Here is a 14,321-nt window from a genome sequence, read left to right as displayed (position 1 = left end):
GACAGTGGTTTGGCATCTGGAGTTCTTAAGAGTGCTTATGCAAGGCAAATAATTAAAGTGAAAATAGCAGAGTAATTAAATTTTATAGACCACTTCAAATTGACAGAATGTCTCGCTATGACAGAAAAATGTCCACTGCCAATGAACAGTAAGCCCTTGTTTTTGAAATGAATCACAGATATTGGAGGTTGTTGCTATAAATGTTGACAGTTAACCTCATTAATTAAAAAATGGACCCTAAAATGAGTGGTGATGAGATTAATGTTACAAATTCAGACATCAATATGAAATAATTCAATGGAAAAAAGCAAATGTTTCCTTGTTTTATTTCTTCAGTGATGGTTATAATGCAGATGGCAGAAAAATAGAGCTGTATGTATGTTCACAAGCTTGTTACAGTAACTATCAGTTGTAAGTGAAAGAGGAAATGCACCAAAAGTACTGTTCTCTGGAAGGAGGAGGAGATGATTTGTCATATACCTTTATTTTTCAGTTCCAGTTCTTCTTGCTGTCATTTTTACTTACATAACAATGACTCCTTTCAGTCCTTCATTCCAATGTTTCTGCCTGTGTCTGGCACACATGCTGACATAAAATTTCCCTTTCCTCCACTAAAACACACAGCTGTGTGTAGATGCTACTTCCCCTTGAAACATTCATGTCTCTAAAATGGGCAATGAGTTTCACCAGTACTGAGCGTGCTGTCTCTTTTGAGTATATTACTATATAAGCTACCAAACTCTTGTTTGCTTTAATTTTTCTCAGTATTGTTAAAGTGTCCAGCTTCATTTATGACAACTTCAAACATTTGGGTGATTGCATCTTTAGTTCATCTTGTAATTTCCACTTTTCTCCTTCCAGATACAAACTGATGACATGGGAAGTATATTTGTTACCAGGCCTTAGTGGAGTTGATTAGAGTTCAGTGTGCAAACAAGTCCAGATGGGATTCAAGAGGATTATAAAAAGAGATTTGTGTTTTAAAGTTTTAAAATTTGAAATATGGTTTTACACTAATTAATACAGTGCTGTTTGCAATTTGCAGTTTTCAAGCCAAGAATGTTTTATATCTGCTCATGTCTGATCTAGGAAGGTGGACTGCGACGAACAGCATTGGGGTCGTCAATGGCATCAATTTTGAAGTTGATGGGACGCAGCTTCATGATGCTGGTCTTCAGGGAGTACCACCATCCTCTCCAAGTGTACCAAACTATACCATCATCTGTGAGCCCATTGTAGTGCCCATTGGGGTAGTACAGGCCATTAAGATGGGCCGCGTGACACCTGGGGAGCAATAGAATGGAGAGGAAAGAGCATTTAGTTATTTCTTACTGTGATGAATGACTGTGAACATCTTGGTGTATGTGTTTGCATCTATGTGACTCTCTGTAAAGATCACAAAACTCATACTTGTTGAACCACCAGCCTCCCTTGTCTTCCTGTGCACAGTTTCCCATGTAGTTATCGTTGTCCTGGTCATAGGTGCTGAATTTGATGCCCTGGTGACTGGCCCACGTTGACACACCAACCTGATAACTTCCAGACAAAGCATCTCCAGCTGTACCTACATAATCTCCAAAGGTAAGTCGGTAGTGATCCTGCAGAGAGAGATAGAAGGAAAGCTGATGAACTTGCATAAGCTCAAAAATCAAGCCTGCATTTTCCATTATTGTCAATATTTCTACATTAAGCAAATAACTATTTTATAAACTATATATATATATATATATTTTTTTTTAGTCATCATCTGTCTATCAAAAACACCTTTTCATCTGCCACTTTGAAGTTCTTGTACTCGGCATAGCGCTGATTTCCATCAAAGTCTTCAAGGTTAATCCGTAGAGAATAATTCCCTGGAAGAGACAAATAAACAAATGATAGATGCCTTCTAAAATGCAAAGAAATCAACCCCTATCCTTTCAAAACTACCAGAAGAATAGCATCAGTTTTCTTTAAAGCAGTAATTTCAGCCACATGGGGGCAGCTAAATACGCTGTAAACAACTTTGCCATATTGTTAGCAAAAAATTCCTATTTACACATCCAGCAGACACAGACCAACATTAACATTCATTTCAGTTGTGTTTCCAGCCACCTGATGAAAGTAAGTCCAATATTCACTCTTCTCCTGGCTCTATTTTTGGTCTCCACCAACTCTTGCTAAATGCTCCACTATGCTCACTAGCTAGTTATTAACTTTGTTTGTCTGCTGCTTAGTGCTTTGTACAGTGGCTTTATCAGAGTTTTTTTTTTTGCTGAAAACAGCTGCTGGAAATGCTCCTGGAAATGAGGTTGATGAGAGCTATAAGACTGAATCAACACAGTAAAGTTTCAGGTCAGAAAACCAAAATATTTAGCTAAAAGACTCTAAAACGCTCCGTAGAGTTGAGGGAATTGCAGACTCTGGTGATAATATCCATGGGTTTGTCATTTTGAGTGCCATCTTTTATATTACACATAGTCATTATATCCCCTGTCAATATAAGAATGTTGATTTGTGCAGCTTTAAATTACAAAATGTAGTAAATGGTTTGTAGAGGTGGTATTGACCTTGTGCTGTGATGTAATACAGGTTGTCATTCCCGAGCCAAAATTCTCCCAATTCTGCATCCATGTCTCCAAAGCCATCCTTATATTCTGCCCACGATCTAATAGATAGATAGATGGATAGATAGATTGACTTGATTTCATTATTTTAATAGTAGTAATAGTAGTAGTAGTAACAGTTGATGTCACAGACACACCTGTTAAATCTCTCTGTTCCACTGATCCGTCTTTGTATGACAGTCCAACCACCTCCTTCACTCATATCACAGTAGACTCTGACTGGAGCAGGGCTGCCATGGAGTTTGATGCTATAGAAACCACTGGATTTGGAGCCAGAACTGAACAGCTGGGAGCAGTCTGACACACACACAAATAAACACTCTGAGTTTGGTACATCATCTGGTTCCTGTTACTGCAATATGAGACCTGAAACAAGATATTTTGTGCTTCAAATGTTGGTTTCCATTCCTGAAGGCTTCACTGACCTGTGTACTGGGTGTCCTGGCTCTGGTCTGCTCTGGTTTGGTCCTTGTTGCCAGGTTTGTTCGGCAGCTGCAATCTGTGTAGGAGGAGTTCTTGTTTCTGAAGCTGGCTCTTCAGAAGCTTCTCCCGTTCCTGCAGACGAGCCACCTCCTCTTGGCAACTGTTTGACGCCTACACACACGCACACACATTTGTATTATATTTGTGAGGATCTTTACTCATATTCATACCCTAACTATGAGATAAAACATGCACAGTATAAGGAATATAATGACACAAGAAGCATAGAAAACAATTTCCTCTACTTTCTAATAGTTGTTTCAAGCAAATCACCATTAATAAATCATTAAAAGTAAAGGTAAATCACCTCGCATGTTAAGAACAATAAATGTTAGTTTCATCTTCATAACTGAGCAAACCCAAAGACTAAACTTAATGCTTAACCCAAGATCTAACCCAAGAGAGGAATATTTTGACATTTTGGGAAATACGCTTATTCGCTTTATTGCCAAGAGTTAATACAAAGCTATAGTCAGCAGATATTTAGCTTAGCTAACACAAATAACTACAAACAGCTTTGTCCAAAATCCACCTACCGGAGCCTATCAGCTCACTTATTAACACATTATATCTTGCTGATTTAATCCATACACAAACCAAAGTGTAAACATGGCAAGTTGTGGTTTTACAGGGAGTTTTAGTCAGACCCTTTCTATGCATCTGGTGTTGATCTTCTTGTCTAACTCTTAGCAAGAAAGCAAATATTTATAATTCCCAAAATGTCAACTGTTCCTTTCAAGAGATGACAACCAGCCAAAATATCCTTACTTTTACTGCAATTTTCAGTACTTGCAATGGTGCTCATGGGTAAAGAAATACAGAAACATCCAGCCAAACACAAAGAAATCACTCCTCTTATTTTCAGGGCCTGGTTACTATCCCTATTGTTGCTAAAACACTATGAATATATAAACAGACGTTAAGGAATGTGAACAGCAACATCATTGCTGTTATCATTTTTTCTGGAATCAGGCCTGCAACTTTGGAAAGTTTCAAAAGTAAGACTTAAACACATTTTCAGATGACAAAAACACACACTAAACAATTGTACCACAATGAGTGAGCAAAAAAATAAATCCAGGCATCAGATAACTGCACCCCTGTACTTACACAGAGAGACCGAGAGCAAGCTGTGATGACCAACAGTCCAGTGAGCAGCAGCAGTGGGCCTTGCATCCTCTTCTTGTTTAGATATCACAACACTGAAAGACCAGAAGTCAAACAAGAGGAGGACTTCTTCTCTGTAGAACTTGAGTTTAGTTAAATCTGCCTTTCACCTGACAGTATGTTCAATTTTCAAAATCTTCCCCACACCTGGAGCCAAACAGTGCTGTGCCAAGGAGAAGTAGAACCTGATGAAATGCCTGATTCTCTACAGTCATAAAATATACAAAATATGCAGCAAGTGTCAAGAACAGACGCACACTCGCCAAAACCAGCTGGACTTTGCAGAGAACACCTCTCTATTGTGCTACGTAATAGAAAAAAATAGAATCAAAAACATGTTTTTTAAGGCATCATTTTTCTATATTAATAGAGGGTAATGTGAAAATGCTAGAACCATGTTCCTCTACAGACATATGGATTTGATCAGAGGAGAGAAAGCCAAGGGTCAGCATTATGTGTTGCTCAACATCCTCAGATCTTTCTTCTTTTTTCTGTTTCCTTGCTTTTGTCTTGTCTTCTCCATTTCTCATTACTCTCTTCTGTTCTCCACTTGCCAGTTCTTTGCTTTTCCATTTTCCTTTCTACCCACTTATCCAGCCAGTATTCTCTGTGAGTGTCATTAAAAGACTCAAGTAGTCATTTTGCTGATGAGCAGTATTGTGCCATTTCAAATAAATGCTGCGAGCTGTTAAATGCCACTGAAGGTCAGCGCTGATCAGCGCTGGAAGAGGCAGAGCAGGAGAGACATTTTATCTCAAAGAATCACAAAAATCTCAGTGAATAATGGATGTCACAGATTTAAGATTATTCAAAATGAAGAAGATACAACCATGCAGTCTAGGAAAAGGAGACAGGCTTTTATTAGCCATACCATGTGGACACAGTTTCAGATGGTGATATTTATTCAAGTTTTATGTGTTTGGCACTTGAGTGTTAAAAAGCCTTTACACAGTTCACAGTAGATAGTTTGGGAAATATGTTTATTCCATTTTTAGCCAAGAGATAAATGAGATTGATTCCACGCTCATGTCTGTACAGTTAATACGCAGCCACAGCTGGCAGCAGGTTAGCTTAGCTTAGCATAAAGACTGGAAAGAGGGGGAAACAGCTAGCCTGACAAAACTTGAAGATGACACTGCTCCTGGTCAAGAAATAGTCCAGCTCATAAGTCTCTGTGAAACCTCAACTTGTCGTTTTTACACTTTGGTTTTTGTATACATTAAACAAAAATGTTAATTAGCAGCTGCAGCCACAAACAGAATTTACTGTACAGAGGTAAAAGTGGTATGAGTCTTTTCATCTAACTCTAGGCAAGAATGCAAATATTTTCCAAAGTCTCAAACTATTCCTTTAACAAGACTATAAAACAATCCGTGGCTTTAATGGTAAATCAACATTTACACACATTATATACAAGATGTATCAGTTCATTCATTCCAGGTTAACATTCAAATCATCTACAATAATACAGACAAGAATCTAGCAAATCACACTTGAATAGTTCACATTTTAAGTATATGTTGTACATGTAGAGGTCACTATCAGATCCTGAATCTGGTTATGAAAAAAACAAACAAAAGCATCTTGTCTCAATGTTTGAGGCTTTTATCGGCAATGGATAACTGCAGTTCATATTTCCACCTGGCTTCAGCAGCTAACAGGTGGTGGGACTGGTTTTATACTCAAACCAGCTGACTGAGGCTGTGAGACAACAGTGTGTATTATTTAGTCTGTGATGTTCTACCCTGAGAATAGCTGTGGAGTCTAAATCCTTTATTCCAACTCCAAATGTAGTACTCTCAGAAGCAGAGACCAGCCACTATATATCCTACTTTGCTGGTGCAGCGAAGTAATATGTCTGATAGTAACATTAGGAAATATTAATTTTGGAATTATAAATTATTTAAATCTGACTATGATAATATTTTTGTTTGATTTTTGTTTGTTTGTATTACACACTATCCAGTCACCAATAAGACTGGTGATTGTGCAGCATCCTCTTGTGGTGTGATGCTTCCTCTCCTGAGATTGTTGCACTGATCAGTGATCCTACACACACACACACACACACACACACACACACACACATACACACATGCTCTGTGATACATTAGTACTTCAAAAGTTGCTTTTGCACCTTCAGAATCACATTATCAGTCATTATCAGTCATTATCAGTCATTATCATTTCCACATTGTCTGTTGATTCTCACCTTCAGATCTAAGTCAGACTTCCTCTGGTTCCCATGAGCCTCTCTCCTTCTCGACACCGCTCTGTCAGCCTTTCCTAAACAGAGAAGAAAAGAAAAGAGTGAAATAAACATTTGTTATTACTATTACTGCTAGTGCTACCATCACTGCTGATACAGTTACTACTAATCTTACCATTACTACACTAGTCTGCCACTATAAAGGGAGAACCACTAGCATTACAAGTGTTTATTATTTATACTTCTGTTGGTACTGCTTATATTATATTATATGTTGTACCTCTACTACTGTGTCTTGTAATAATCTAATGAATAATATATTACCTTTAATATCCATTGATTCTGTCTGCTGTGAGGACTCAGGATCATCTGGTTGAGCATCATCAGACTTCTTATAGTAATATTGTTGATCAGGGGGACCAAACCTCTGCATGCAAACACACACAATTATTGGTCTAATGACACAAAATAACACAATTGACAACAACACACACGCACATAAAAAAAAGCCCATACTGTACCTTGTCAGGCCACATGAAGCTAATGAAAAGAATGATAGGAAGTCCAACGGTGAAGACATAGACACTCCAGAGCCAGGGACGCTGATGGGTGGCCAATAGAAGGGTCTCTATGAAGCCAGGCTAGAATAAACATAAACATACAAATTCATATCTGTATACACACCTGCACATAATAGCTAGTATGCCAACTCATTTATTTGTATGCATATATATCTGCGAGCACCAGGTGGCATATGAATATTATGTACATAAGGAGACTGATTCAAACTACAAACAGGTGTTGCTGCTCAGGGAAGCAGTTTGTGACAGTGCTTGTGCTTGCAGTGAATACACACAACCGTTGAAATCACTTTATCATGATCATGTGTGGGATCAGCAATATAAAGTGTTATCTTCTTTGGGTTAATTTGAAATCGGAGAGCCTGGATCTATTTGTAATGAAGCAATAACTCTTTCAAGGTTTCATTAAGCCCATTACCTTCTCTTCCTAAAATGAAAGGTGCATATAAACCAGGGCTTACCTGTGCTGCAGCCGACACTGGTGTCACACTAGCAACCAGCATTAAACCCAGCAACACACAGCTGATCTCCATCTCTGAAACACACACTTATACATGTACACACAATCATACGTGTGTGCGCAAATATACACCCACAAAAATGTCCACATGTACACAGTAACGGTCTATATACTGTGTACACAACATGACTCACACTCAGATAAGACCACATACAAGGCTGCATTCAAAGACCCTGAATGAGGAATGAGGAAAGAAAAGAAATGTTTTCCAATGTAATCAGTTTTTCTATTAATCAATCATTTTTTTCTATTATATGACCAATGATCTGGCTGATAAAGGACAAAAAGGAAGAAAGAAAGAGCAGTGAAAACACATCTGAGAAAGGAAATCAAAACTGGATGAAAGAAAAGAAACATGCAGAGAGTACAAGGGAGGGGGGGGATTGGGACAGAAAATAGACAAGATTAAAAAAAGGATGATAAAGAAGTGAGAGTACAAGCAGGATGAGAACAGAGGAAGCTAAAGAGGACCAAGCAGTGTGTTTCTACCTTTTTAACACCGTGATTTCTAACAGTTTCCACGAGTTTCTCAATAGTCACTTCCTGAAATCTTCCAGTCATGTGATGTTGGACTTTGGTCCCAAATCACTTGCTGACATGGCTGCAGAGCATGCAGTGACCACATTATGGGGGTATGACATGGCTATTAACATACTGTGCATGCATATTACACACACACACTCACACATACACACACATTCACAGGGCCTGTCATGGTTACAGTAATAGTAATGGCAGGAGCTGAATTATGTCATTTATCAAACTCACAATAAATGATCGGTTTTAGGATTAACATAGTGTTTATTAATAATAGAGCAGATGATAGCTAAAGAAGTAAAAAACAAAACAAAACAACTTTTTTGTAAAGTAGCCTGTATTTCAAAGTTGAAAAAAAGAGTAATAGAAAACAGAAATAGGCTCAATGAAAGAGAGACTATAATAAAAAGTTAAGTGATAGAAACTGTAATTGCTTATGTTGTTTTATCTACATTAATTAAGGTACATTAGCAACAGTTCTCTGAACTCAAAGAGTAGCTTAGTAGAATTATTTGTTTTAAGAATAACATGAGATATGTGGCAACCTGACACAAATTACATCTATATATACAATATGCAATGAACATGTTGCAAAAATGTGCTTAAAATAAAATGCTGTACATTATCACACAGTTTGATTCTACTGAAGTCAGATATTTAATTGTTCATCTGAAAGGCTTTTTCAGTTCCAGTAACAGGCAGGCAATAGAGGTGCCATGCCCTCTAGTGGATAAGGACTTAATTAAGGACACATTTTCAAACACAAGTCAGGTTTTAATCTAATAATGTTCCCATAGATGTGTATTAGTTCAGATTTGTACCAGCCATTAGTGAATTCTTGGGTAAACGTTTCTCCAGCCAAAGTAGAAGTAAGTAAGGAAGTTTATTGTGTTATTCTATGTTGTATTTTCAATTATTTCCAAATAATCCAAAAATTCAATATAAGTCATAAAAATTCAATATACACTAACAAGCTCTTCTCCTTTACAAAATGTCTAAAATTGTAAGAAGTTGAGTTTTAAAAAGTGAAGACATGAACAGACATTCAATAAAATACATATTTCAAGGATTTGTGTCAAATATTGGCCATTTAACATAAAAAGAAATCAGTAAGTACAATATGACAAGAAATATGTGTACTATTTCCATAGTAGAAGTTGTTTAGTCAGAGCTGGATGTTAATTTCACTGCGCACGCCATCACCACCAGAGGTACTCTCATTGCCATCAGCGTCTGAAAGAAAACCGCTGCCTGTGACCACTGTGGTCACATTGTGTTCGAGGGCTGTGATTCGCTGTTTCAGTCGCTGCTGGGAAGAGTTGAACTCACTTTGCAGACGGGCCAAACAAGTCTGAAAACAATGTTATTATTAGTCATTATCATTATTGTAAGCATTGGATGGTAGTGTTGTATTCTGACATTACATTTTCCACATATCACAACAGGAGGAGGAAGCGCTGCATGGATCTGAACACACAAAAAAAACAAAATCCTGGAAGTCTTGCTGAGGGTTTGTCCTTAAGTGGAGCAGACAACCATGCAGAAAAACTAAAGCACTCCGTCTTCAGGTGAAGTAATATAATAAATGTATTCTTTGAGCATAGGCAATCAAACAGACCAACGCCTATCGACTCTAAGTCTTCATCAGGGTACATTTTACACATCTGATAAGCTATGATGCAAGAAAAAAATGATAGAAAGGTCATAAAAGACAGTAAAGGTAGTGGTTTCAATATATATAGCAACAGCAGCAGTAGTAGCAGCGGTGATGGTCTACCTGTAGCCGATCCAGACTGGTTTCCAACCTCTCCACCTTCTCCTGGAGCTCCTCCCCTGCAGACACATTGACTTCCTCCAGAAGCCCCTCCTTCTGCAGGATGTCCCGCCCCCTCTGCTCCAGCTGGGCCCTGGCGTGGGGGAACTCTTGAAGCGCCTCCATCAGGTCTTGTTTGGAGAGGCAGAAGAGGTCTGAGTATCCCAGACTGCGAATATTAGCTGTACGCCGGTTCCCCATCTTGCTGCCACTAATGTTCAGGATGCTGATTTCTCCAAAGCAACTTCCTGCCGTCAGAACAGCTAACTGGGTGACTCCATCCTCCCCGACCACCGCCAGACGGCCATCTTTAATTATATACATCTCCTTACCTACGTCTCCCTTGGGAAAAAAAGACAGAGAATATATAAGGAGGAAAAGTTGCTGATAACTGCTATATACCGTTATTGAAAGGAAGTCATGACAATATTTACATTAATACTTTCATCAGCAATAAGACACAAGAACTGAAAAATTTGTTGGTCTAAAAATCTAGATCATGGTATATCCAGAAAGGTTAGTCAAGAGCAACTGGACTTGTTTTAGATTCTTGAAGATGTTTCGCCTCTCATCGAAAAGGCTTTTTCAGTTCTGAAACTGAAAAGTTGCTTTTATCTTTAGCAAGGAGGTAATGTAGGCTAGTAACAGCAGTAAATGTACTGCTATAATCAGTTATAGAGAAGCCTTGGCAGTATTAACAAATCATGAAAGTGTCTGTTGTACAATATCAGGGTTCTGGACTTTACAAATTACTGTAAGTAGTTTGTTACCTCAGGATAGCAAACCATAATAAGAAAATATGAATAACTGTGGAATATATGGAACCAAGTAGATATTGCTAAATACTTCACTGATGAGTTGAAACAGGTTATGAGCTCCACCTCAACCAACTACAACAGTAAAATGCTGCTTAGACACTGATGCATCATTAGTAGCTACTAATCTATTCATATAATATATTATGGTATAACACTCTCATGGGCAATTTTCTGAATTGAGTACTTTTATTTTTGATACTGTAAGTGGATTTTGAAGGGTATTTCTTAAAGTGTGGTATTGCTACTTTTACTTAATTAAAGGATCCGAATACTTCCTCCACCACTGGCCAGGTAAAACCATAAAGATCCACTATACATATGCACTATGGAAGGAGGAAGCAGGGGTTTTTACCATATGTGCTGGGTTACTGGCTCTCATTGGAATAAATGGATTGCCTTGATTGAACACCCTTCCATAGTTTAATACATCCATGTTAGTAAGGATATTGTAAAATCACTTACATCACCAGTAGTAGTAAAACTGACCTTTCTACAGATGTAGTCTCCAGGACTGAAGACCTGCGGTCGAAGTTTTAGCACTAACTCTACCAGGAGGCCTGCCTCACAGTCCTGGAAAATACGAACCTATGCACACACACATGCACAAACACAAAACTGTGTTAATGATTGTGGATTGCATGTGATGATGGTAGAAGAAGTGTGTGCAACAGTTCTGGCAACTTACAGTACAGTGACATTACTTTACAATTCTACAAATATTCACCAGTCAGTTGTTGTATTAGAATAATATTTATTTATCACCCGCATAATCCCATCCTTTTTTGGGTCTGCATGGAGGACAATTTTGTTGAACAGAAGGGTACTCTCTACTCAATCTCTACAGTAAAATCATTTTAAAAGTATTTGACTTTTCATAACAATCTCTACAAAAATATACCCTGCATATATGGATGTTACAGGTGTGGATGAGAAAGGAGTTGGGTCATGCTGAATCAGTGTCTTTACCTTCTTCAGTGTGTCCAGGTGAACATTAATCGCAATCTCTGCTCTCAGTTTATTGGGCAGGCTCCTTAGCACTTCCTGTTCATCTATTGTCTTCTGATTGGTCCAGAGGTAGTCAAACCAGCGAATGACACGCTGTTCTAGCACCTTGCTCACATGTCTGAAGTGCATGTAGTGTTTCAGTGAATCTACACGGCTCTGAAAGGTGGCTCTTGTGGCATTCATATTGGAAATCATGGCTCCAACATTGCCCACGATGGAGGCAAAAATCAGAACTCCAACCTGGAACAGAAATATGTAGTATTAGCAGAAGTAGTATTGATAGACTGGAGAGGTATAAAGCTTTCATTGATCAGGTAAGGATAAGTCTTAAGAAATGAGGCTAAAAGAATCATTGTAAGATATATTAGAAAATCTAAGGTTACACCTTTGCTATAAACTTACCAAAAAGTCAAATATCAGGAACAGATACTCTTCATCTCTAACAGGAGGTGGTGTCTCTCCAATGGTAGTTAGTGTCAGAGTGGACCAGTACAGGCAGTATATGTAACTTCTAGTCAGAGAGCCGAACTCTGGGTCCGACGCGTTGGGATAAACCCAAGAATCTGATCCCAGTCCCAGGACTTTGGAGAAGCTGTAGTATCCACAGGCATTCCAGTGGATGATCACCAGGATGTACAGAACCAGTTTACAGATGCGGAAAGCATTGGGGTAGCCCGTTCGTGTTTCAGTACGTTCAAAGAACTCAAACAGACGTGGCAGGCGTAGCAGTCGGTTGAATCGAAGAAGAGGAGTGTAGCTGGTTCCAATGGTCAGGTACAGCAGATCAGTTGGGAGGATGGAGCAGATGTCAAGTTTACACTGTAGGGTTCGAACGTAGGTTTCTCTCAAACGCCGAACATCTTTCACCATCAAGCCCTGATCCAAGAAACCTTCATATAAACATAAATGAACAAATTAATGAATGAGTGAAGGTGTCTTTCAAATAACAACAGTATTAGATAAAGCTCCGATTCCAGGTAATGTGCATAAGCAATTATACATGCTGACACAATTACATATATGCACTACATTGTCTTCAGTAAAAAAAAGAGATCAGTGTAATTATGTTTAGATGTTACAGACTTTCTTATCAAACACTTTTGTGTAGGAATGGAATTTTGAGTTTCTTTTCTCTTATTCACTCGCTATTTTTTCAGTACCTGTGTGAAGACGAACAGCTATATCCAGGATGTAGACTCCATCACAGACATAGTCCAGCACCAGCCACACCAACACGTTCTTCATCTGGAGCTCATCAAAACAGGCCCTACAGAACCAGATACACTGGCAAATGAGGTAAATCACAGCAATACACTAAACCAAGCAAATGATGAAGTACTGGTGACAAATATTCTTTTGATCATAGAGATAGTGCCACCTTTTAGCCGGTGCATTTTTCAAAATGGCAGTATCGATAGAAGTAGCAGGTGTTGTAATAATAGTCCACAACTATTGCCAAATGCTGAAGATAACGCCAAAGTCCTGGGACAAAAAAGTCCAATGTTCTCCCAAAATACAAAGTCAATAACCTTGTCACAAGACTTTGGGGAAAAAAGTTGCTGATGACACCATGTGTGTCAGAGAAATCAGATAAACCCAGTGTTAAGTTTCTGAACACCCCTTCAGAAAGCTATGGGTCACATCACAATAGCTGTGCCCATGTTTTTATAGTCTCGAAGCATTAACAGTAAATGTTGTAGTAGTCATGCTAGAAGTATAGGATTCATAGTAGTGCAAGAAGTAATACTAGAACTGCCACTAGTACTGTTGTAGTATTCATAGTCACAGTAATAGTTCCCAACCTGACGACCAGCAGGGTCCAGTTATAAAAAACTGCAGGACCAATCACCATCAGCCAATGGTAGTACGCATCATCAGATGGTGATAAGACAAGGATATTACACTTCCTCCTCCTGACAGAGAGAAGGAGAAACACAAAGATTTATATATATATATATATAAAATAATATAACATTAAATACAAGTGTCAGTTGTTTTTTGTTTTTTTTTTTCTTACGTGCGTCTGGTGCGTCTGAGTTCGTTATCTGTATCAGAGCCAGTGTGGCTGTGGCTGAACCTGCTGGGTGGGGCCTGTATGTCCATGTGGGCGGGGCCTCTGAAACGTTCCAAAAACGAATCTGGCCTCTCCGTCTCTTCAGCCAAACTCTTCTGAGCCCATTCTCTCAGAGTCATCACCATACCAACAATCCTGAAGACAAGTAAACAAAGAAAAAGCACATTTACATCTGGGATCTGCCCAGTACAACCTCAGGCTCTGTTGACCATTATATTGTATGTAGGACACAAAAACGTCATTAAAAAGGGCAGCTACAGTTAACGTACTGTGGGAAAAAAGGATTTCCATAAATACTTTTGAATATCAGTCTATTGCCTAGCTGTCATACCTGGACAGAGCACCTCGCCCACGAAAGGAATTCTGGGAGTTAATATCTCTCCTGTCAATGGCCGCCATTCTCTGTAGCTCTGAGGAAGTGTCATCACACATCGACTGTCCTCTACATATGCACGCACACACCACAAATACATAAAAATAATGATAATTCAATCACAACTATCTACAA

The 14,321-nt window shown here is 38.6% G+C and overlaps 3 protein-coding genes across 4 annotated transcripts; all 3 read right to left on the bottom strand.

The window, feature by feature from the left end:
* Positions 1-309: 309 nt before the first annotated feature.
* On the bottom strand, positions 310-4,437 carry fgl1 (fibrinogen-like 1). The gene is made up of 7 exons (XM_067598589.1): positions 4,200-4,437; positions 3,032-3,200; positions 2,744-2,903; positions 2,550-2,647; positions 1,765-1,853; positions 1,411-1,598; positions 310-1,284 (listed from the first exon to the last, which is right to left on the bottom strand). Exons 1-7 carry the CDS (start codon positions 4,263-4,265, stop codon positions 1,086-1,088), a joined length of 969 nt encoding a protein of 322 aa, XP_067454690.1. The 5' UTR covers positions 4,266-4,437; the 3' UTR covers positions 310-1,085.
* Positions 4,438-5,219: 782 nt separating this feature from the next.
* On the bottom strand, positions 5,220-8,139 carry LOC137188986 (calnexin-like). 2 transcript variants are annotated; one of them, XM_067598590.1, is made up of 6 exons: positions 8,056-8,139; positions 7,508-7,593; positions 6,987-7,106; positions 6,790-6,892; positions 6,469-6,542; positions 5,220-6,305 (listed from the first exon to the last, which is right to left on the bottom strand). In XM_067598590.1, exons 2-6 carry the CDS (start codon positions 7,577-7,579, stop codon positions 6,297-6,299), a joined length of 378 nt encoding a protein of 125 aa, XP_067454691.1. In that variant the 5' UTR covers positions 7,580-7,593; positions 8,056-8,139; the 3' UTR covers positions 5,220-6,296. The 2 variants fall into 2 exon arrangements, with proteins under 2 accessions (XP_067454691.1, XP_067454692.1); XM_067598591.1 differs by having other exon boundaries at positions 7,508-7,581; positions 8,056-8,121.
* A 303-nt stretch (positions 8,140-8,442) lies between these two features.
* Positions 8,443-13,165, bottom strand: LOC137188737 (cyclic nucleotide-gated channel alpha-2-like). Its single transcript, XM_067598343.1, has 6 exons — positions 12,900-13,165; positions 12,142-12,629; positions 11,701-11,979; positions 11,221-11,319; positions 9,881-10,258; positions 8,443-9,454 (listed from the first exon to the last, which is right to left on the bottom strand). The coding sequence occupies exons 1-6, from the start codon at positions 12,982-12,984 to the stop codon at positions 9,269-9,271; spliced, it is 1,515 nt and encodes a 504-aa protein (XP_067454444.1). The 5' UTR covers positions 12,985-13,165; the 3' UTR covers positions 8,443-9,268.
* Positions 13,166-14,321: the final 1,156 nt, after the last annotated feature.

The sequence above is a fragment of the Thunnus thynnus genome, chromosome 9, assembly GCF_963924715.1.
Source record: "Thunnus thynnus chromosome 9, fThuThy2.1, whole genome shotgun sequence".
NCBI classification, from domain to species: Eukaryota; Metazoa; Chordata; class Actinopteri; order Scombriformes; family Scombridae; genus Thunnus; species Thunnus thynnus.
Note: the sequence above shows the minus strand (reverse complement) of the source record. Positions and strands in the feature narration are given on the sequence as shown.